This window comes from Coturnix japonica, chromosome 12 (genome assembly GCF_054131305.1).
Source record: "Coturnix japonica strain WE chromosome 12, WE-NBRP24, whole genome shotgun sequence".
Lineage (NCBI taxonomy): Eukaryota > Metazoa > Chordata > Aves > Galliformes > Phasianidae > Coturnix > Coturnix japonica.
The window spans coordinates 4,846,714-4,869,214 of record NC_140674.1 but is presented as its reverse complement, the minus strand read 5'-3'; the positions used below and the strand labels follow the sequence as shown (position 1 = coordinate 4,869,214).

Below are 22,501 nucleotides of genomic sequence, written 5' to 3'. Positions count from 1 at the left end.
TCCCGTGGGCACAAGGCAGCTGCCGGCTTCGTGCCTTCATTGAACTGAAAAATACCGATGCTGCGTGCCTATATTCAGCTCCTCCTGCCCAAATACTTCACGCAGAGCTCCCACATGAGCTCATCCCCCTGCCCACTGTTTTGGGCTTTGCAGAAGGAGCTTGCTGCTTTCTTTCTGATGCCATCCCAGTGTTGTGATGGACCTTAGGAGTGTGCAGGGCTCAGGTTTTGTTCCAAGAGTGGTGCAGGTGGGGATGCAATAAGATCGTGCCTCTCTAAGATGACTTAGGTTGTGTAACACATCTGGGAGGCAGCAGAGAGACAAAAAGAAGGAGGAAAAAAAAATAGGTGAGAGGAAGGGAAGGTGGAAGGAGGGATTGTTTAGTCTGGAGGAGGAGATAACAGGCTCGTGTTGTGCGTGAAGGGCTGCTCTGAAAAAACAGGAGAAATCTGGGGGAGAAGGGAGCTCGTGGTTGATCCGATACAGGAGAGGAGCTGGGGACATTCCTTGGTTGGAGATACTGGGAGCAGGCAGGCAAACATCTGCCAGAGGGGCAGTGCCAAACAGAAGGCATCAAATAGCCCCCAGGTAACCCTTCCATCCTCCGAACCGACTTGGTTCCTTTGCACGCTGACTTATTTTCTCTTCCTGCTCAAGCAGCAGCGGTGACTGTAGATGCCACAATATGCTGCATGGAGCTGCAGCCTGCTCAGGGAGGCACAAAAGCACATGGGCTCTGGATGTGGTTTATTACAGGTATTTGTCCCCAGAAAGAGCCTGAGATACGTGTCAAGGACCCACAGGCTCAAGGTAGAGCAAATCCAGCACAGCCACGGGCAGTCTGAGAAATACAGCATCAGTTTCACAGAATAAACTGTTCTGGTCTTGCCAGAGCTCCTAACAAAAGATGGATTTTCAGGAACTGTGATACAAACATCTCCTCTTCCCGACTCTCTGTGTATCCACTCCTAGCCGAGTTGCACAGTATCAAGGAGCAGGATAGTGATAGTAATGTTGGCACTCTGCTGCTAAGGGAGCGGCCTGCAAACACTCAGATCTCATTGTGAGCTTCCCTGAAACCATCCTTTGGGCTTTAAGAAATCTAGCAAGAAAACAAGCAGCTGCCATGGAGAGACAGGGAGAAGAGCTGCAATCAGCAGCACTGAGCACTACAGCATCCAGAGTGTTGTTAGTCCTGTTTTGAGAAGGTACTGGACAGTTTGGTTGGAAGATACACGTAGTACTTTTGTCCACTGTTTGCAAGGACACGAGTGAAGATTATCAAGCTGTTTTCCTGGCTGTTACAAAAGAGCATGGAAAAATCCTACAGGTGGACCGTGATGGTCTCCAGGAATTACACCTCCTCCAGGGCTGCGCATGACCCAGACACAGCAGATTCAATAGAGATGCACTAACAGCTCTTTCACAACAGGCCAAAGGGTTTTGATGGCTGTCCTAACGTGACCTTAAAAGGTATGAGTATCGAGGACCAAGTCTCTGAAGCAAAAGCCACGTCCCAGAGATGCAGTCCCAGGACAGCCACACAAACCTCTATTTTTTATGCTGGAGTTACTGGAACCAATACACAAATGACGAAATTACCCAAAGCCAAACTAGGGAGCTGTGATGTAACACCCCATTGTGCAGAGGTGCAGCTTGAACAGTCAGGTCAGCACAGGAAACCTGTCCCCTCCTGACATCCAAGTGAGAGCAGATACATTGCACCCCCCTTAGCATGGATAGCCTTGCTCAGAGCAGAGGGCTGGGTCTCTTGAGGTCCCATCCAATCTGAACCATACTGAGATTCTATGAAACTGCCTAATCCTCACAGAGTTAGATGCAACAGCATGAACATCGCCTGGTTTCCTTAGAACCCAAAAACCTGACAGCTCCTCACCCAACTGGCACCTTGGCTCTGCAGCTCTTCGTCCACCCCCCCAGTGCAGCCCTTGACTTGCATAATCACAGCTACCTATCAGCTTTTCCTGTAACCTTTCCATTGTTTTGTTTCCCACACACTTATAAGACCTTGTTTGCCTCAGTGTCTGCAGGAAAGAGGGTCAACGCAGGGCACTTCGCAACAACCCAACAGATGTTGCTTTGATTGTGCTATAGCAGTGTGACTCAGTGTCACTAGTGGCATCTCCTGAGCAGGGCTTGAAGGCCTCTTCTCAGCAAACTGCACAGAGAAGTGCCTACATTCTGCAGCCCCCACTATGGCAGAGGTCCGGACTATCTTTGCAGCCCTTCTGTGATGTGTTTCCATCTTTCCCTGCAGTCTCTGGTGCACAAATGCACTGCCACTATCCAGCTTCTCCTGAAGTTAAGGATAGGCTTGTCCCTGTGCTCAGTGCTGGCAGAGCATGAGGACATCCCACAGTGATTCAGGCGTGTTTCAGAAATGCATCACATACCACAGCAATCCGTCACTCCTGCCCAACAGGGCAGCATTACACACGCTGGGGGGCATCTCACCAGGGGCTGTTTCTGGGCTTGACAAGCAGCTCGAGCGATTCAGCAGCAGGAAACACCCAGACAAGAGGCTCTTCTGAGACACATCTTGACCAGCTCTGGATGCAGTTGATCCTACTAGCATGGATTTAGGACTTCTCAGAACTACCAGGTGTGAGAGTATGGGGTAGGAGTGGGAGGATGCCTTTGAGCATTAACAGGCCATCAGACAAACTCAGCTGCCAGGAAGCACATTGCAGATTGTGAAATCCTCATTTTACTAAAACACAAAAAAGCTTACCGGAGGACACAAGTTCCTGACTCTGCATTCGTCAACCCCAGTTTCATGAGTCAAAGGATGTACAAGATAGTGACTAATGAAACGTGGTCCAAAGAACAAACAGCTTCCCTGCTCTGCAAAGCAGAAAGGCCGCACCACACAGCAACTCCACTTGTAGGTGGAAAGCACATTCTTGTGTTCATAACCACAGCCCTAGAAATTGCACTGATCAGAAACAATGTTCAGGCATTCAAGTTGCAATGGGTAAAGGGCTGCCTGCCATCTTCCAGCACAGAACACTGCTACAGGTTTGAATGGAGATATAGGCTGGGTTAGAGAGATTACTATTAACTTCCATTAAAAATAATCAGTGCTGAAAACTTGGTAACAATTTTTATAGATACAATAAAAACTGAAATAAAAGAATACCTCAGTAGCTGTAGAAACTTTCCTTTGCAAGATGTTTGGCACACTGCTGTCAGTATTGCTGGCCTTTGCAAAGATGCTGCAGGCAGGGCTCATTTCTTCAGGCCCTAGAATACCACCTCTTACTTCATGCAGTGGCACAGAATGTGCTGAAACTTGCTTTCCCCTTTTGCTCTCTGAAGCATGTTTTTTTCCTACATCAGTACAGAATATAACTGACTTCAGAAATGAATATACTGCTAAATCTATGCGAGATACACTCGCTGTAAACCAATACGGAAAATTCAATGCATTTTCTACAGTGTGGTAAAAAATAAGTAGCACATGGATTCAACTACATAGACTCACTATGCAGTAAGATGGTATGTGCCCAGTCTTCTAGACATCTAACAGATTCAGGGTCAAACGACCACCTCTGAAAAGAACTGGGGTATAGCTCAGACACTACATCGGTAGATAAGCACTTGCTAAATTAAAGCATTTGGAGAAGGGGAGGAAGCTCACACCAATGTCTTACCACTTAAATCCCAACTTGTGATGGCCTTGGTGGCACCCTCTATTGCTGACAGTCTGCACAGCGGACCATAGAACCAGGATTGGTGTTCTCAAAAGTAAGACTGCAGTACCAAGTTTCCAATCATTGATCCTCTCCCTCTGGTGCAACCTCATGGAAGAAACTCTGAAAATCTCTGACTTTCTAGTACTAAATTGCACTTACTCCAGACCTACTGCAGGATACAGGTCACCTGTGCTACTGGGCTGGAGGCTGTTCTAGTTAGACATAGCTCCACACTGTTCCCAAATCTTGCAAGTAATATCTCTCTAAGTGTATGATACTCATGAATCCAAGTTGGCAAAAATGGTACTTCTGACTGCTTTAAGTAGGAAAGTGAAAGGAAAGCATTATTTGAGTCATACTGCCTCCAGCATTTCAGCCTCATATGCAGGTAAAGATATGCAGGTACTTTCAAAAAGAAAAAAAGTGAAATCAACATAACCTAAGCATTATTACATTGCCTTTTGTAAGCGTGTGGATACCTACTTCGCAGGAAACCCTCTGCCCCCTTTCGAGCTCTCCTTAAAGGATTACATCTTATATGGGATAAAGCATCTGCTAGCAGCTCACCCTCCTTACCCCCCCAACCAAAGCTCAGCAGTATTACCGTAAGTTTCTAAGATGTCCTGCTCCATGTGTACGCTGCCACTGAGTGATGTTCCTTCCTCCTGCTACTGTACATGCTAGTGGACTTCTCTACGCACTGGATTTATATACCTGAAGGTATTACAATTAGAAAACAATTACCCAACAACACAATCTGAGTGTGAACTTTACTTATGAACTCTGTGCCATAGATTATGGAATACTGTGTACGTGTGGGAGTCCCCTTTCAACCCATAATTTATACTTGTCAAAAGCACTGGAAAAAAAAAAATCAAACTTTTTTATTTTATTTTTCACTTTTTGAAAGCACTTTACACAGGTTTTGATCTTCAGAATACCTTGGAATCAGTAGAAAAAAACTAACTGAACAGTTTGTTTTTACAATAGAAACCTTTCAGGAGTCAAAATTGAGACTAAAAAAATACATGCAAAACATACTCCTTTCAAAACACAACTTGGAACAAAGCACCAAACTACACAAATATGCAGAATGAAACAGCATCACAGAAGTATTCTTCATAAAAGGTGTAAAAGTCACCTATTCACTAGGCACTGTTCACTTGTTTAAACAGACGAGACAATAAAAATATTGTCCACAAACTCGCAATTTCAACTCAAAGGCTGTAGCTAGAAATTCCTCTACATGCCATGCTTTAATAGCGACCTGAAAGAAAAAGAAATACACAGAATTAGACTTCCAAATACTAGTAGGTCTTTAAAGATTTCACTTGCACACCGAGTCTGCTTAGATTGCTTCCTAAGTGCCCAGCGATCTCCCTAACATCAGCACTATTCTGTCACTAAGTTCCAGTCACATCAGATAGACTCAGGGCTGATGCTTCAGCACACAGCTGGTATGTGCAACTGTAGCTGCAGCTGAAGCCAGTTTCCCTACTATCAGTAAAAGCACAGTTCCACCTGTTTTCCTTCAGACACAAAGAGTAAATATGAGAATGCTGAGAGCACAGCACATTCATTCTAAGTGTATCCATTACTAGGGGAATATGCTAGGAATGCCATTGCATTCTTATTAACTTTCTGCCAAAATACAGCTTTATCTGTCATGCAAATAAGCTATTTTGAAGAAAAGCACCACTCAGATCCTGGATTAACTTAGCCTCCCCGTTTCTACATTGCATCAGGAAATTTAGTTCCAATACCAGAACCTCTGCGACTTGAAAGTTCAGCCTTACTGGTCTACACTTAACCAAGCTCTCAACGTGCTACAAACTGCTGTTCAACTGAGCTCCCAAGAGAGAAGTGCCACCTCAGAGAAAGAAAAAAAAACAACAGTATTACCTAGTTTATTTTGTTGCAAACTAAATATTTGCTCTACCCTCAAGGTTGCCACATGCTCAGTGCAACTTTAAAGGGAAACTTAGAACAACATAAATACAACCACACTGAAGTCATTAGGGATGGGAAAGCACAAAGGAAGAAGTTCAGGTGAAGTGGAAATCAGCTTTTGACACGAGAACTCTAATGTTACTTACGAGGTGAATAGGATCGAGATCTGGATCGAGATCTGTAGCCCCCTCGGCTGTAATATGGGGATGGTGATCTCCTCCTGCAAAATAAGGCAACAGAAACAATCCCTCTTAAATCCTATGGGTGATGAATGGTAGCAGCGCTATTAGATACTGTTATCTCAATCAATAATGTACTCAGGAAAGCTAACATGAGTATGAAGACCTGATCAATGTTTCTACTGGAGAGCAAAGATGACATGAGTTTTATTAAAGTCTTTTTATGAATAGAGGGCCAGATTGATATTGCGTTGGACTAGTAAAGGAAATAAGCCCTCCTACACTCACACTTGGCTATGGATGAATTTTCTGTTTCAAGCCAAGAGCATCCCAAAGAAGCAGCAAAAGCCCAATCACACTTTAACTTTGAATTTGAAATACTTGTCTAGATGAAGAATCAACCTGAACAGCAGTCACTGCTGCCAACAAATCCCACCCCCAAAATTCTGGGATAGCTTTTCAATCCAACCACAAGTTTTTCAGTTCTTCACCTCGTTTCTCTAATCCCTTTAACAGTAATTCCCAAAAACTACTGAGGACATTAACTTCTTGGCACAGATCACAAGTTTTTCTTGTGTAAAGCTGCACTAACCTGCCTCCATACTAACCTCACCCCTTCACATAACGAGGAAGCCTTTGAAATAAATTCCACTGCTCATCCAAGATTCTCAAGCATTCAACAGTTGCCCCATTGCTCTTACTGCATTTGAAGACATCCTCAAGCTCGATTCAAACATCCCAAAGAGGCCACGTAGAAGAATGTTTCCATTTATTTTTTACCCGACACCAGATGATCTCCTGGCATACCTGTAAAACTGATCTCTGTCTTGAACAGCTCTCCATCCTCCTCCTCCACCACCGCCGCCTCCTCTGTGAAAACAGAAGCAGAGCGGTTTTTGAATATTTCACAAAGAAGCTCACCATACAAGTGAAAATCATGCTCAAGCATATGATAAAGACAAGAAAACATTTGGTAGCTTAACTAGATAAGTGCTTTGTTACTTCCCTACTACCTTCATTTTTGATTCCCAGGAATTAGTTAGCTGAGTACACTGGCAAGGTGCAGCTTTAGAGGTCTTGCACTTAGCTGGCCAATACTCTATTTTACATCATACTCTTCAAGAAGCTGTACTGCTCTGAAATCACAAAGCCCCTGCTTTTAAGGGCATTTCTATTTTCAGATGCTTGGCCATTGAAAGCACACAATCTTATTTGTTTTTTAAGCAGTGAGATCAGACTGCTGTCCTAAGGAAAGATGACCAAGTCGATGCCACATTTGAGGCAGACACCCATAACACTTCATGCTTCAACAAAGGCATCTTCAGAACAGTAGTACAACTTATACAGAAGTCCCCTAGAGCTAAAGCAACAGATGATAATACTTAAACAATATGCAGAAGCTGATCTACTACTTCCACAGACTCGGATATAGCAAAGCACTCCTGAATCAAGTTTGGATTACGGAACAGGTGTGACTACTACAGAGCTCTCACAGCTCAAAAAGGCATAATCATACAACAGTCAAAAAAAATCCACTACACTTCTAACCAGCAGTCTCCTCTTTTACTCCCCCCCCCCCAAAGAAGTCTTCTCTATTTTGCAGGCTAAGTATTCTACAGCAACATGAGAAGAATTTCAGTATGACAATTCCATCCTGCATTATATATCCCTTCAGGCTTCATTGCACAGAAAGCAAATAAGGAAGAAAATGTAAAGTAATTATTACTCATTGACTTTCTAGGGTCAAGTACTAGTGTGTAACACTTGCTGCTCAGGATTTAGAACTTATATATCCCATTTCCCTTATTCAAGGAAGAACCCACAGCATAAGCAACACTATTCTGATCTCTCCTTCAAACAAGCAATACCTGCAGGATAACTACTAAGTATTTAACTAGTAAAGACCATGATATTTGTAAAGCAGATACACACAAAAAGATTGAAAGTCAAAGATGTCTGCATCTGCTCTATCTGCTATTTTTCCATATCTGCAATATCAGTATCTGAAAAGACATTAGAAAAGTTATGCAGCGAGCCTCACAAAGATTTGTTATTTTAGGGGATGGGAATCATTCTTGCTGGAACTGTCGATACTCAGAGTATATCTACCCCAAAGCCCTAAATATCACATGACAGAGACAGAATGGGAGAGCACACAGGAAGGTCAGAACATGGCCTGGAGCACAACTGCTTGCAAGAGCTGAACTAAAGCATGGCTATGAATTCTGGTAACGCTAAAACCAGCACTCTGAACTGAAGCAGTTCACTCCCTCCTTCTCTAATTCATGTCCTCTTCTTTATGCACAGTCAATATCAGTCTCTGCATCTATTCTCAGTAGTATGCACTCAGAAGCGAAATAATGTAAACTCCTGATAATGTTTTACAAAAAGATCTGAGCCACAGCTCAACATCAAGAGCCACAAAACGTAAAGACACAACTACCACACTCTAAACTGAGGAATAAGTTACATATTAAAAACAAACAAGCAAGGACAGCCAGAAAACCTTGATAAACCCTGTGTAAAAGAAGATCTGTACCATCTTGCCAGAAAAACTGGCAATATAAAACTCTTATCAAACATTCCAGAGCCCTGTGTTTTTTTTTCTGGTCTCTGTATGCTTTTGCCATTTTTATAAGTTTACCACAATTCTTCCTAGGAGGAAGAATAAAGGAGAGAAACAAGCTACAAGCACCACTTAGACTGCTTTGATTATGTTGCAAGACTTCTCTGCTCCCCAACAATTTTGGGAGCTGCTTCAGCTGTTTTGTCTACTAGATTTCACTTCATTATCTTTAGGACATTAAGTAAAATGAGGATAATTGTCACTATTCTGAGCAAGCTTTTGTACCTCGTGCAGAAAGCTTGGTCAAATTGCTACTTTCAGGTCTCACCTACTTCATGTGGAAGCCTATGTACAATTGCTGGCAAGATGAAAACCAATATATCTTGTCCTTGTAACAGCTTAACCCTGACGTTCAAAGCCACTGACGTAGCAGGGAAATGAATTGTTTTTTAAGGCAGAAAATACTCTTTCCCAGAACTATGAGCAAAGCACTTGTGTCTCCAGCATTCAGTGTCGTGATGCAGAAGCACCTTAATCCTCCCCCAGCCCCTACAGTGCTGAAGTACAGAAAGGCAAGGAAGAGAGAAACAGACCAAATCCTTGATGACAGGCTGGAAAAAACAAGTGCCTGCAAGTAGTAGGACAGGAAAGAGGAAACAGTTGCCCAAAGTGACTGAGAAAGACCATACAAATGTAAATATCCAGAAGAGCACACTGCAAAAGCTCAGATCTCAGGATTTAGATTGTTCATTGTGAGCTATAAGTGAACAACAGAATTCAAACTCATGCTTCTCCAAACACTGTCATCAAGCAACCGTCATAGATGTACCCAGTGCTGATGCATTAAAGCACAGCAAACAACTCAGAACGGCTCTATGATTCTGCAACCAAAGGTACACCAGGCAATTAGATTAAAATAAAATAATGAAATGTGTCATCTGTGTGTCCAATTTAACGTGTTTGAGTCAAATTCTGGGAATTTCACATGACACAACTCCTCCGGGCAGTCATAACAGAGAACACAATATAGAGCTGGCTGTGCCACCAAAACCAATTAAGTGCCAACTGAGTTTTCAACACATTTTCTATCAGCTTTAGAAGCCCTCCAACAACCTATGCTGCCACTGGAATATTCAGCACTTTCACTGTACTGTTGAAAACCTAAGACTGCAGACAGAAATAAAAAGCACAAGTCCCTGCAAGAGAACATCCTCATCCAACCTGATAAGAGTATGCTAAAAAAGCCTTGCCAAACAAGCTTCGAGTACAGAACAAGTAATCCTCTAATATCTGATTCTTTGCTGTGGCAACATTTGAGATGTCATAATTGTTCAATGGTGACCATTGAAACATCCTACTTGTTGTCTACTACATTCAAAAACTAATTTGGCATCAAATTGCAAACTCAAATATCAGATTGACACCTGTACACCCATCATGTTAATGCTGGGAGAGGAACAAGAAACGTGAGTACAGAGAATGGTACTTTGTTTTTCATCAATTTAAAGAAGCAGTACAGAATAAACCACGCTCCTGTGAAACAGCACAAAGTATTTTTCTCATATCTGACCAACCTCATTTGTCTTGACCAGCCATTTTTGTAGAGGTATATGGAGATTCCAATTAGAATGAGCACAGAAATATTCTGGCACACACATGTAGAACAAAGTTGAAGTAGTTCAGCACTACAAACATTGCCTCACCTGTATGATCTGCTGTAATAGTCACGATCATCATATCCTCTATCATATCCTCTGTCATAGTAATCCCGTCGCCGTGAGCTGCCACTACAAGTAACAAAAGAGAATTTCATTTAAGAAAACATAAAACATCAATTCTGTTTGCAGTGCAGTCAGTCAAGCATATCCCTTTTTAACTCACTTAAGTTACTGTCTTCCATTCTCACAGTTAAGGTGATGCTATGAGTGTTTCCCAGTGATGCAGATGGAAACAGAACTACTTAACACTGCCGTTTAAAATGCTTGATCTTTAAAGCAGCTACTTTCCTCTCTGTCCTGAAACCTCTCAACATTTTAAGGCAGGCACACAAGGAATTCTATGTGCCTGTACCCAACTCCTCATTCACTTCTTACTCCCAGAAAGCTTTTGGATGAATTTCTCCATCAAAAAAATAAACTTAGAGCCTCAATACAACACCAATACACAGCCAACAGCTCTGTAACCAGAAAATCTTGAGAAAACAACTGAGAATTGACTTGGGAAAATAACTCACATTCTTAGTAACTTTGTCAAATGTTTACACTATGGATAGGGTAAACTGCAGCAAAGCTGCACAGTAGTATTTGTTGAGGGATGCTTGAAAACTAGAGCTTACAAAGCCACTGGTGTTTGAGAGCACACAGGGGAACATCCACTAATCAGAAACAACTTGAAATAATTTAGAACTTATCCAAAATTCTTACTGCAGACTTAAATGTGTAGACAGCTTATGTTTGGACTGCATAGCTAATGGACATAAGTTTCTGCTTACTGTAATCTAAACTGACCTCAGATCAGCCACTGAGAAATTGTTTTGTTGCTGTTATTTTGTCTTTTAAAATACAGGACACAATGTATCCTGACCCTTACACTTCCAGAGGAAAAAATGCCACAACTGTAACCTACTAAGTGGGTCTTCCCATGTAGATTCCAGGGGTAGGCGTGTGAGGTCTTTTTGTTATGGAAAAGTCTACCCGGATTCTTCTTCCATCCAACTCCATTCCATTGGCACGTTCCTTAGCCTAAACACAGATAAAATAGACTTAGCTGTAGGTATGAATTTTACTACCAACACAAATTCCTAAACACTGCTTGACGTATTAAGAAAAGCCCTAAGAGATCTCAGTTAAGGCAGTTCTGAATTTCACTTACGCCTCACACTTAATCACTGACCTAAACTCTAAGACATCCTAGGCCAGCTGGGTATAAGCTTCAGTAACTACTTTAACACAACTTATATTGCATGAAATGTCTGTGAGGAATGTAACTTACCCATGGTTTCACTCTTTCTGATATGATTAAGGAGAGCCTTTAAAAACGCTTCTACAAGTAATCTTAACTCCCTCAACATGGAACATCAAACAGCATAGAACCCCCCCTCTCCAAAGACATTCTCAAACTGTACCCTAACCTTGAATATAGTAATAACAAGCAAATCTGAAACAGTTTTTCTTTTTCCTGCCATGCAGGACAGCTTACATTCAAAGCTTCAGCTTAACACGGAAGTCTCTTGCCAAATTTAAGGGGTGGTGGGGGGAAAGTCACTCCAGACAATATGAAGTGGAATTTATGCAGAAGATGAGACTATTCACAGCACTATCCAGGCCAGGCCTGAGTGCAGAATTACACACTTAGCAAGCTCCTTTCCCTGGTCATTCTGTAGCGTTTGTAAGCATACATTCAGTAGTTTGTTGTTCAGTAGCGATATCATTTTAATTTAATGCCTGTCTGGCATTAAATTGGAAAGAAGATTTTCTCCTCCCTTTACATTTGAGGCACTAGAAGCAAACAGAATGCACGTTAATGCTTCCATAGGGCACCTGAGCATTTGAGAACGCTGAAGCACCAGTCTGGGGTACTCTGAACATTAATATTAAACAGAAGATCACACGTGAAGTTTGGAAAGAACATGCCTAATTAAGAGAAAAGAGAGCACGTGTTTCTATTTTCCTTTTCTTGTTGGCACAGTTCACACTAGAGTACGTTGATGTTTGCTTTTTGTGAATTATACGACAACTCAATCCACAGAGACCAAAATCATGCCCTTCCACTATTTCCTCTAGTACAAAGGAGGACTCTTTTGAACAAAGACTGACATTTATTGTGAGGTCTGAAGTACTTTTTAGGCTCTAGAATGCAGGGAAGACATTTTTGCGTTAGCTTGCATTATGCTTATTTCATCTAGTGAAAGCAATTAACACAAGAGGATCCTGTGTCACGCTAACAGGTCAAGCAGCAAGTTTCCCAGGCTACATCCTGGTATAGAACATACAGTACAGAATGCAGTCCACAACACAGCAACTTACTTCCTTAGCATCCTCAACATTTTCGAAGTACACAAATGCAAATCCCCTTGAACGTCGAGACTGCTGATCGTACACAATGGAAACATCAGCAATTGGACCATACTTGGAGAAAACCTCCCTCAGATCTCGTTCTGTGGTGTACAAGCTCAACCCGAACACACCAAGGCAACAATTTGGATCAGGATTCGCCTAAAGGAAGAGACAGATATCAGAATAAAAATGCCTATTTGCTACACCAGCTATTGCACAAGTTTGAATCCCCCAACAAAAATACACTGCTGAGACTAAAGCTGGGTTACTTTGAAGTGGATACTAATCTAATCAATCCTAAAGATATAAAAGCCTTCTTTCAGAAAAACACTTTGTATTTCTGGAAGCCCTGTATCAAACATAGTGGCAGCACAGGAAAAAAAAGATACTGTCTTCACTCCAAAGACTAGTTGATGACTGCTGAATATGGATACAGAGAGGCTTGGATAGCATTATACATTTTAGCTATTGCTTCCTCCCCAGCTTTAGCATGCATCCCACTGCTCTCAGGCACCTGAGACTCAACAGCTAGAAGAAAGTTGCTTTATGAGCTCTTACTTAACAAACCACTAAGACAGCTTTAAACTTTGACTGATTGAGGATACACTGATGACTACGTACCAGCAATCTACACCTAGAACACACATACCCTGTTTCCAATGTGGCGTCTGCGAGTAGACATGGGGGAATGGCTGTGACTGTGCCGCCGCCGATAATCCCGGCTGTACGACCTACTTCTGGATCTTCTGTGAGAGCGGGAGCGAGAGCGTGACCTGGTGTAGTGCCTGCGGGAACTCCTCCTTGATCTAGATCTGAGCAAAAAACAAGAGGGACAGTGTTGTTCTTCCAGAACCCTTCAGAAGGATCTCAGATATTCATACGCAGAAGTCTAAACAAATATATTTTAAGAACCTGTGGTGGCACGTGATTAAGCTACAATCAATCCAGTCACTAATCTCAAGGACCAAGCACTCAATCTTAACAGTTAGATTACTGCAAAACAGGGGCTTCAACATTTTGGTTGGCTTTTCAGTTCCTCAAAAAGCTTCAAACTTGCCTCACCCTGAACATTTACAGCAGTATTTAAACAAAAATAGCTGACAATTCTCTCCAAAAGACTTAGCAGAAAGAGGGAACAGGAATTAAAAGTAAACATGACTGTCACATGCACAACTGCAGAGGTGCACGCTCCTGTTTACTCTAGCACTCAGAATAGCACTGCCTTCAATGACACAGATAGACAAATACTTGTTGTACAGAGTTCACAATGACAGACACCAGAGTTTAACAGGAGTGGTAGCAAACCTATTTATCTTTTACTGTTTTAATAGTTATTTTACATTAGCTGTTCATACATGTTTCCAAGTTCACCTTTTGAGTGTGTTTAGGCAAAGGTGCAGCTGCACAGTGATTTCAGCCTGCTTCAACTTGGAAGTGTTTTGTGACAGCACCAGTTCTGTGTAAATAAGGCCAATAAACACTCCCGTTCCTTCATCTAAGCCAACAGTTCGCTCTCCCAGTGCAGATAGCTCTACCTGAAAAGCCAGGTAGGTGCTGGACCAGCTCCATCCAAGTGCAGTGTGCTGTTTGCAGTCACTGAATGATCTGCATTCCATGTAGCTACAAAGAAAATGGCTTCAAGACTAAGAAGTGCACTGAACAGTTTAATATCGAAGGACCTTTAGCCATAAATTACTCATATTCATGCTCTCATTTGTGCCCTGAATACCTTTCCCCTTTTGTGGAAGCTGACTGAGGCAAGAAGCCACTGCTGCAGGACCAGGTTTCACACAGTAGCCCAAGCGCTGCCCTGGGACAGATGATGGTTTTGATCCAAGCCAGTTTTCACTCCCTCCTGAGCATTTAACAGCTTCTTCCACTATTGGGTTTTGTCACTAGTTAAACATCTCTGTCTTTGACCTGTTCAGAAGTGAGCCCAGCCATTCTTGCCCTTCCCACCTTGAAGAATAAGTACACATCCAGAAGAAATGACTTCAGCGTGTCCCATTACAACACTCAGATAAGCACTAAGAACAGGTAATTGGGGAGGTAGGTAGGGTATAAGAACATAATACTAAAAGAAACAGAAGAGGGAACATCCCAGGGGCAGAGAAGATGGTATAAAAAGACAATGAAATAACACAACGAGAAACTCAGCATGTGCACACAGTTACACGGCCTCTGGTACAGGAAGCCTGAACACAAACACAGAATCGATGTTCCACATTCCAGAATGCACCCACTACAATGAACAAAAGACAGACCCTTCTAAGCTAGATAAACCACTAGAACAAGGCTTATTTTAAATAGACACTGGTCATATTGCTATCTTAAATGTTAAACACTACTGCCATTTTCCTCCCCAATGCAAAGCCATCACAGCTGAAAGTCATATTCCTTCATCAGGGACTGCTTAGACATTACAAAGAACTAAAGACAACAAAGCCTGTGCAGAATATCTGCTATTTCACTGATGGAAACTTCAAGAAAAACAGCTTTGGATTCCTCAAATCAGAAGTGTCCACACCCCAAATGGCAAATATACAAAGACACAGATTAGATCCTAACAGAAGCTCACACTCATAAAGCTAGCAGCTCAATAATATATTTGCAACAGAAACAACCACACAATATGGCAGACTTCACAATCTATCTCTGGTGAGAGTCAGAGCTCACGACCACATCCAAGCGTGTGCGATGGCACTTAAAATCAGACTGAAGGACACTGGCTCTACATACAGTTCGCAGTTCTGCTAATGAACCATCTCTTAAGCTTGCGAGACACTGTTGTTATTTCCAGCTGTAGGTATTTTCAGGACAGCTGTTAAATGCTCAGGAAGCTGTGGCAGTCATAAGCACCTACTGTTGTTCATCGAAAAGAAGTCAGGTGCCATGGTACAATTTCAAAGGTTCCTTGTAAATGGAAATTATCTGCACGGTTACTTGTAAAACTGGATCACAGCACCAAGACTTGGAAGGCCCAGTTCTTGTGTTTGCCTCTAGCAGCATTTCAAACTATGTGAGGCTGCATTCCTACATGGCATTGAGGTTACCCTGCAAGCGAAAAGCAGTGAGTGCTTCAAAGACTGTGGAAGCCCAAGGGGTTACTACAGTGCAACAGAACATGCTGGGCTGGGTCTTGACTTGCTTGCCACTCTAAAAGGTTCCTCAAGGAGCATGTGTGGTCTCCACCCACAAAGCCTTTAAAATCCCAACTGTACAAAGTTCCAAGAACACCATCTGAACCCAGAGTTGTCTGTCTTGAATAGAGCTTTGGGCAGGACCTTTCCCAAACTGTCCTTCAATTCTATCACTAGTAGCAACATGAAGCATTTGGTCCTTCAACTTCACATTTCTGTTCTTGCACTATAGGGATTTTTAAGCGTAAATCAGAGACAACTGCATCTGACTGCTATCAAAATTCTTGAGAAGATATTCACCTCGCCACTAAAGTCTTTCAGGCTGCTCATCCTGACCTTCCAATTCAGTCTAAGCACAATATACAACATCATTTTCCGTCAGGGGTGACTGCATGATGTCTTCCAGAAATGTTATCCCTCCCACAGCCTGACCCTGAGGCTCTGCTAAACCTAATTCAGAGCTTACACACAAAAACATATTGTGAACGGCTCAGCTGGAAATGCTGCCGCTGAAACCCAAGCTTTTGTTTGTTTTTCTCCTCTGACTGCTTACAAATGACTAAAGGTACCATCAGTACATTCATCCCGCACTGAATTATCTGCTCTTCAGAAAATAACGTCATTACCCTTCTGCTGGCTTTGTTGCCTCTTCATCATTCCTTTTTAATTATGTACCCCTTGCACAACACCCATGGTAAGCCCAATGCCAAGTGGGTAGCCCTGACGTTTAATGCCTTATTTTTAGACTATGGGCATATTTTGTGTCTCAGTAAGATGTCTGTTAGTGGTTTCAAGGGGAACGCCGTAACCGCCTACAGCCTACTTAGCTGATAAGCCAAAGGATTGGTAACGCAGTCCTGGAGTCATTGTCATGTGTTCAATGGTGGAATAAATCACTGAGTTATTTCTCCACAACTTTTCTGGAAGCTTAGGAAGCTGCCCAATCCTCAGAGCTCTTCAGGCAATTAGTTTGCAAGTTCAATTAATACATGTTGAAATGCTAAAACAGACGTCAAGGTGGGTTTGTTATGATACTTATCTGCTCCTTTCTCACAGAATGCATCAGCAACTATTCTAAAACATCACAGCATACAGTGGAAAAAGCGAGACAGTGTCACCTAAAACATAAAATGTGGTGACGTGCCCACGAGCGCCCAGAGCTTCAGGCTCAGAAGTCAGCCATTATTCCAAGAGAGACTTCAGAGGCAGGCGAGCTACAAAGCAGATCAGCAGAGATACAAGCCTACAAAGCAGCCTCTCAAATAGGGCTGCAATAAGATCTAACTTGATCATTCAGCTTTCTGAATTCTGAAACCAACCATGCCCCCTTGTGTGTGTACGGATCACCAATGACCTCCGGAAACAGAACTGGGCTGTAGTGCACTTCAGTTCACCTCTGACATAACAATCCAAAGACATCGGACTCGCCAAGAGAGGGGAAGAGGTAAAAAGAAACTCACCTGGATTCAGACCTGGATCTAGATTTTGACCTGGAACGCCTTGAATCCTCCTTAGATCGAGATCTTGCAGGGGTGTGTCTCCCCGACTTGCCAGACCCATGAGCACTTCCGCTTCTGGAAGCAGAACGGGATTCCTGCACGCAGATATTGAAAGCCTAATTTGTATACAATTTCTGCTTTACCTACGGTCTGTAAACAAGCTCCAGTGAAATAAATGGTAAAAATTCATATCTATGTGTCCGGGCAGTTGGCATTAGAACTGCCTAGATTATTTTTAAGAAGTTTTTCCCTGGTAGACACTTCTTTACCCTGCATATACTTTTGCTATTAAACAGATAATGCATGCATGTTTAGCAAAATATACAGGGACACATAAACAGACTAGTAATTACTTAGCGTAGTGCTTTCAGATTCCAGATTACTTCTTATCTTAACTTCATTTTTATTCCTTTTTCTTCATTCTTCCGTTTCAAATTCTGACTTCTTTCATCTTCCCCACTTCACACAAATTGCTCAATATTCTACAAGTGGGACTTCTGGTCTGATAATTAGCATGCATTCACTTTCTTTTTTTTCAAATTTCAGCTTCACTTATTCCTGAGCTTCAAATTATTCTCATTTATAAAACTTGTCAAATGGCGACTTCCGCATTTTCCTTCTTCACCATTAACCTTAATAGAAAAAGAACAGGATGAAGAATATTTAAAAACTCCAGGATCAAAATCTAGTGCCAAAACTGAAACTAGAAAAAAAATATATAATGTTCTGGACTTTTACTACATAAGCAGAATCGTATCTACCGTTTCCCTATTATTTTATAGACAGATTCAGTTTAAGCTTAGCGCTACGTAACTACATTCGCTATTTATGCCTATATTTAACAGCAAATGCACAACAGATCAACTAACGACCTACAGATCAATGTCAGCACGAGGAAACTCACATACTGGGTACTTAACGAGCCGCACACTTAATAATCAACAAGAAGTGCCTGAAGTGAAATCCCTGCTGCAGCCAGAGATGCCTCAAAGTGGAAGAATGCAGAAAGCAGAGCAGTTCCTCTTTTAGCCACTTCCTTCCACGCCCTCGTTGCTTTCTGGGACACGCTTAATGGGCAGCAAGCTTGTGAGTGCTCCATAGCACGCTATGCCTGCTTGCTGTGAGTGCTCTGCAGCTATGCCTGCACCAGCCTGGTTACACGTGCAGACCTGATGCCTCCAAATGGGAGTTTTCCAGTGTGCAAACAGGCTTCTGGGTAAAACACTCACACACTGCTGCTCTGGAAAATATCCCAACTGCTCTGTTATTTACTTGCACTCTGCTTTGGTAGGGACCTAACCTAATCAGGACATGATATGTTCTAAGACATCTGATCTCTAACATCTCTTCAATCTCAACATTCAACTTAGAAGGCATTCTGTATCAGACATTCAGAAACCTATTTGCTAAGCCTATGTCGAATTGCACTTCAGCTGCTCCCATGTGACTTACCACAGAGATTTACTATTTACAATCGCCCACCGTAAAATAACAGCTGAGGCAAGAGGAAGTTGCAGCGAAGTAGATTTTTAATTAATACTCACAGCAATAGAAAGAAAGCAAAGTTAGTCAAAGCCACATTTTTCTTCACCAAAACAAGCAAGGGGTGTTAAGCCATTGCCAGCACACTTAGCAACCCTGCGAAGGGCAGTGGAAATACTGAGACCTGAATAATAAGTTCACCCCACACCTGCTATTTCCTTCCAAAAGCCCACGTAGATGAGTTTTGAGCAGAGGTAAAGAAAGAGCTGGAAAAAGATTTGAAGAAGGGATTACACAAATAAACCAACTAAGGCTGTTCTTCTTCCGAGGGAATCCACTCGCTGAACATAACCCTCCTGGCAGAGCTCAGCAAGGCAGAAGGAGCAATGCCCAAAGACAGAAGGGCTCATAGCGACAGGACAAGGAACACACACTGCTGTGGGAGGGAGGCAACAAGGAGCACCACGCACAGCTGCACCCTGCACACCCTCCTCAGGGCTTCTGGAAGTCATTAAGCTTTGAAGAAATACAGCAGGAAAGTGGTATTAGCATAAGCAAATGGCTGACATCTTCATCTGCAAGCCCCAAATTTTATGCCCCATTATGTGACCTGATGAAGGTCCATATAAGCTTGACTCATTGTTCACTGATACTGGGACGTCCACTACTTTGTTTTAGTCATAACTCAGTGCCTTCTTTTCCTTTCTGCTCCTTTGTGAATTTCAGGCTTAAAGAAAAAAAAAAAAAAAGAAAGATTCATCAAGCTCACATCAAGGGGAAAAACTTCTTCCTGCTATAATCAAATACTCCTGGTGAGCAGCTCAAAGCTGGTGCTTCCTACTGAAGAGCTACTGTTTCTAATCTGGAAAAGCTGAAGAGCAGACCAAGTGTCCACAGGCAGCAGGTTCACACCAGAACTGTGTTATATCTCTACTTCCCAATCCAGCTTTTCCTCACTCAGAACTGTAAGTTATAGATTCATTTAACAACTTCAAATAGTCAGTATTACTGGTGCTATTTATACTAAATCCTTACCAAATCAGCTGTTCCTACTTGCTTTCCTGAGGGAATGTATACAACCTACCACTATGCATTACCAAATCAGGGTGTCAGGGTTTCACACACAGCCGTTCTATTGCTGAATTTAGCAATGGATCCAATAGTAAAAACAACAAAAAAAACAGCTTCTACTCGTGGCCCTGAAGCTCAGGATCACCTGATCCCTCAGTACTGTGAGCTGCCAGAGAAAAAAAGCCATATTACTGTGTGACAGCTCAGGGTACAGCACTGCCTACCTGGAGGTGTGGCCAAAAGCTGGGGGAGGAGGCACAAAACATGACCTACCTTGGTGGCATCGTGTTACTACACTGCTTCTAACCTAAGACTATGGGTTAATTTGCAGGGTGAATAGCTATCTGCAGACTGCAAACAAGCAGAGGGCAGAGGAAGCAAGACTTTCTAGCAACCAGCTGCCTTTGAAGCCCTATATAACTACACACACTCCAGCAAGCACAGTCACAGCGAAGAGTGTCTTCAGAAACAGCCACAGTTGGTTACAGTGTGCTGCCAATATTCCCGTGCTTGAAGCAATGTATCACTTATTTCTTCAGCTTCAGTTTCCAGAGTTTAATTGTATCACGATGCATAAGCTGAGAAAGAATTTGACTGGAAACATTTAAAATACAAACAAGCATAACTATGACATATGACAGTTTAAGTTCCTGTTGCCTCCAAAACAGCAAGTGCCATTAGGTGTGGAAGCACCCAGCACTGCTGCTTCATCCCCAGGACTAACAGGGTATTTATGGCTGGCTCACACAGCTGGAAATGGAACTGGACTAATTCAGCTGACTCCGTTCCCAGGTCTGACTGTACAAACAGTGCTGCAAGGGAGAAAGCGGGAACACAACTTCCAGGAGCACAGCTCTCATTGGCAGTGTGGACTTGGAACAGCTTCACAGCCAGCTGTAAAGTCATCCACTTGACTATTTATCCAAGCAGAGTTCCTACTCTGCAAGTCAATTTCAGTGCTTGCAGCTTAAGGAAATAGAAGGCCACTGAGTAAAACAGAAGCTTTGGTTATTCAAACACACCAACATTGGTAGTAACACTCACAAAGCCTCTCCCTCATCTACTCTAGAATAGCAAGTTTGTAACTAACTGGCTGTATCTGCATCCAACTTACCTATGAGTCTTGACAGCTACAGAGGAATAACATTCTTCTTCTAAACATGCTCTAGTCAGATGCAACTTACTTTAAGCTTCGTTCACGGTGCAGATGGTCTGTCCATTACTTTCTTTTATTTAATAAAAGTACACAAATATAGAAACAGACATACTCTATGTCTCAATACGACTCTACAATAAGGTCTTAATGCTTTCTACCATTGTAACAAAATAAAGCCCTATGCAGGTTAGCCTGACAAGCTTTACTAAAGTTAAGCTACCATCTTAAACTGGTTCTGAGCCTGACTTGCACAACTGCAATTAAATCTGTTTAAACTTAACATGCAGAAACCTATCCTGGGTACGTGAGATGCAATGCTTCCTAATGGGAAACACATCCGGTATGAGAACGGCATGGACTGCACTGGGGGCAGAACAAGTCGATACCTTAACGCCAGTTTTCAGTATCCAATTCCATCCAGCGTTCTCAGCCTGCAAGGATGACATTTTACTGACCTACCCTACCCTGAAATAGCAATGCTCACATCCTACCAAGCTTTACTGTAGAAAAAGGCCGTTTTCAAAGAAAGATGCAACAAGACATCGCAATTTCCCTCCCCCTTCAGCTTTATTACATCGCATTTTAATTCTTTTGACCCCTAAAGCGAAGGTTGAAGCTCTGAGCTCCCTACCACCCCCTCAATCCCCAGCTCTACAAGTTAAAAAAGCTACAGCCTGACTCTGAGACAATCAAAACACAGCAGTAATACCTACAGACCTCGGAGATTAAGAAACAACAGCTACAGCTGCAATAGAAGCAGATCTCCCCAGAAGCGGATGGCGATGCAGATTTAGGGCAGGATAACAAAGGACAAAGAGGCGGCGGGTTCCTCCTCAGCTCTGCCATTCTCTGCCATCCCCCCCCCACACCCCGTGCCCTGAGGTGCCGCCTTCCCCCTTATTGCCGCAGCCCGGTGAATGCCGCCCCGCAGCACCGGGCCCGGCCCGCGCCGCCCTCCCTCGGCCATTTTGTCCCTGTCGACACTCCCCGGTCACCAGCCCAAGATGGCGCCGGGCCGCCTCACCTCACCTCACCGGCCCGCCGCACGCCCCCCACCTCCTCCATCCCCGCCGCCATCTTCCCTCCACCGCGGCCTCCTCACCGCCGCCGCCCCGACGGCGACACGGGGGGCGGCCGCTCCTCCCGCCCGGAGCGAGACGTGTGAGGGGGGAGGGGCGGCCGGGCAGCGCGCTCCGGCTCCGTGTATTACCCGCTCGCCGTAGTTCTGCTCCCCGCTGTCGCTCATGGTCCCTCCGCTCCACTCCCCGCCACCGCCAGCACCGCGCCGACCCGACCCGACCGTCCCCGGCGCCAGCGCTGTCCGCAGAGGAAGTGACGTCAGCCGCACGCCGCGCAAGCCCCGCCCACCGCGAGGAGAACGTGAGGGGAAGCCCCGCCCACAACATTCCCGCCTTGTGAGAAGCCCCGCCCCTTAAACATGGCGTCCGCCCCTTAAAGATGGCGTCCTCCCTCCCCTCAGCAGCCTGCCTCAGCCCAGTCCACCCACAGCCCCCTGTAGCCCCCTGTAGCCCCCTGTAGCCCCCTGTAGCCCCCTGTAGCCCCCTGTAGCCCCCTGTAGCCCCCTGTAGCCCCCTGTAGCCCCCTGTAGCCCCCTGTAGCCCCCTGTAGCCCCCTGTAGCCCCCTGTAGCCCCCTGTAGCCCCCTGTAGCCCCCTGTAGCCCCGCTC

At 43.7% G+C, this 22,501-nt stretch overlaps 1 protein-coding gene across 5 annotated transcripts; it reads right to left on the bottom strand.

Moving 5' to 3' along the window:
• Positions 1-4,590: 4,590 nt before the first annotated feature.
• On the bottom strand, positions 4,591-22,148 carry TRA2B (transformer 2 beta homolog). 5 transcript variants are annotated; one of them, XM_085512752.1, is made up of 10 exons: positions 22,025-22,148; positions 17,459-17,737; positions 17,067-17,200; positions 13,116-13,278; positions 12,437-12,625; positions 11,037-11,152; positions 10,115-10,198; positions 6,653-6,715; positions 5,813-5,886; positions 4,591-4,983 (listed from the first exon to the last, which is right to left on the bottom strand). In XM_085512752.1, the coding sequence occupies exons 4-10, from the start codon at positions 13,146-13,148 to the stop codon at positions 4,973-4,975; spliced, it is 570 nt and encodes a 189-aa protein (XP_085368878.1). In that variant the 5' UTR covers positions 13,149-13,278; positions 17,067-17,200; positions 17,459-17,737; positions 22,025-22,148; the 3' UTR covers positions 4,591-4,972. The 5 variants fall into 5 exon arrangements, 4 of the variants coding, with proteins under 4 accessions (XP_085368878.1, XP_085368879.1, XP_015726580.1 ...); XM_085512753.1 differs by lacking the exon at positions 22,025-22,148 and adding an exon at positions 19,198-19,309; XM_015871094.2 differs by lacking the exon at positions 17,459-17,737.
• Positions 22,149-22,501: the final 353 nt, after the last annotated feature.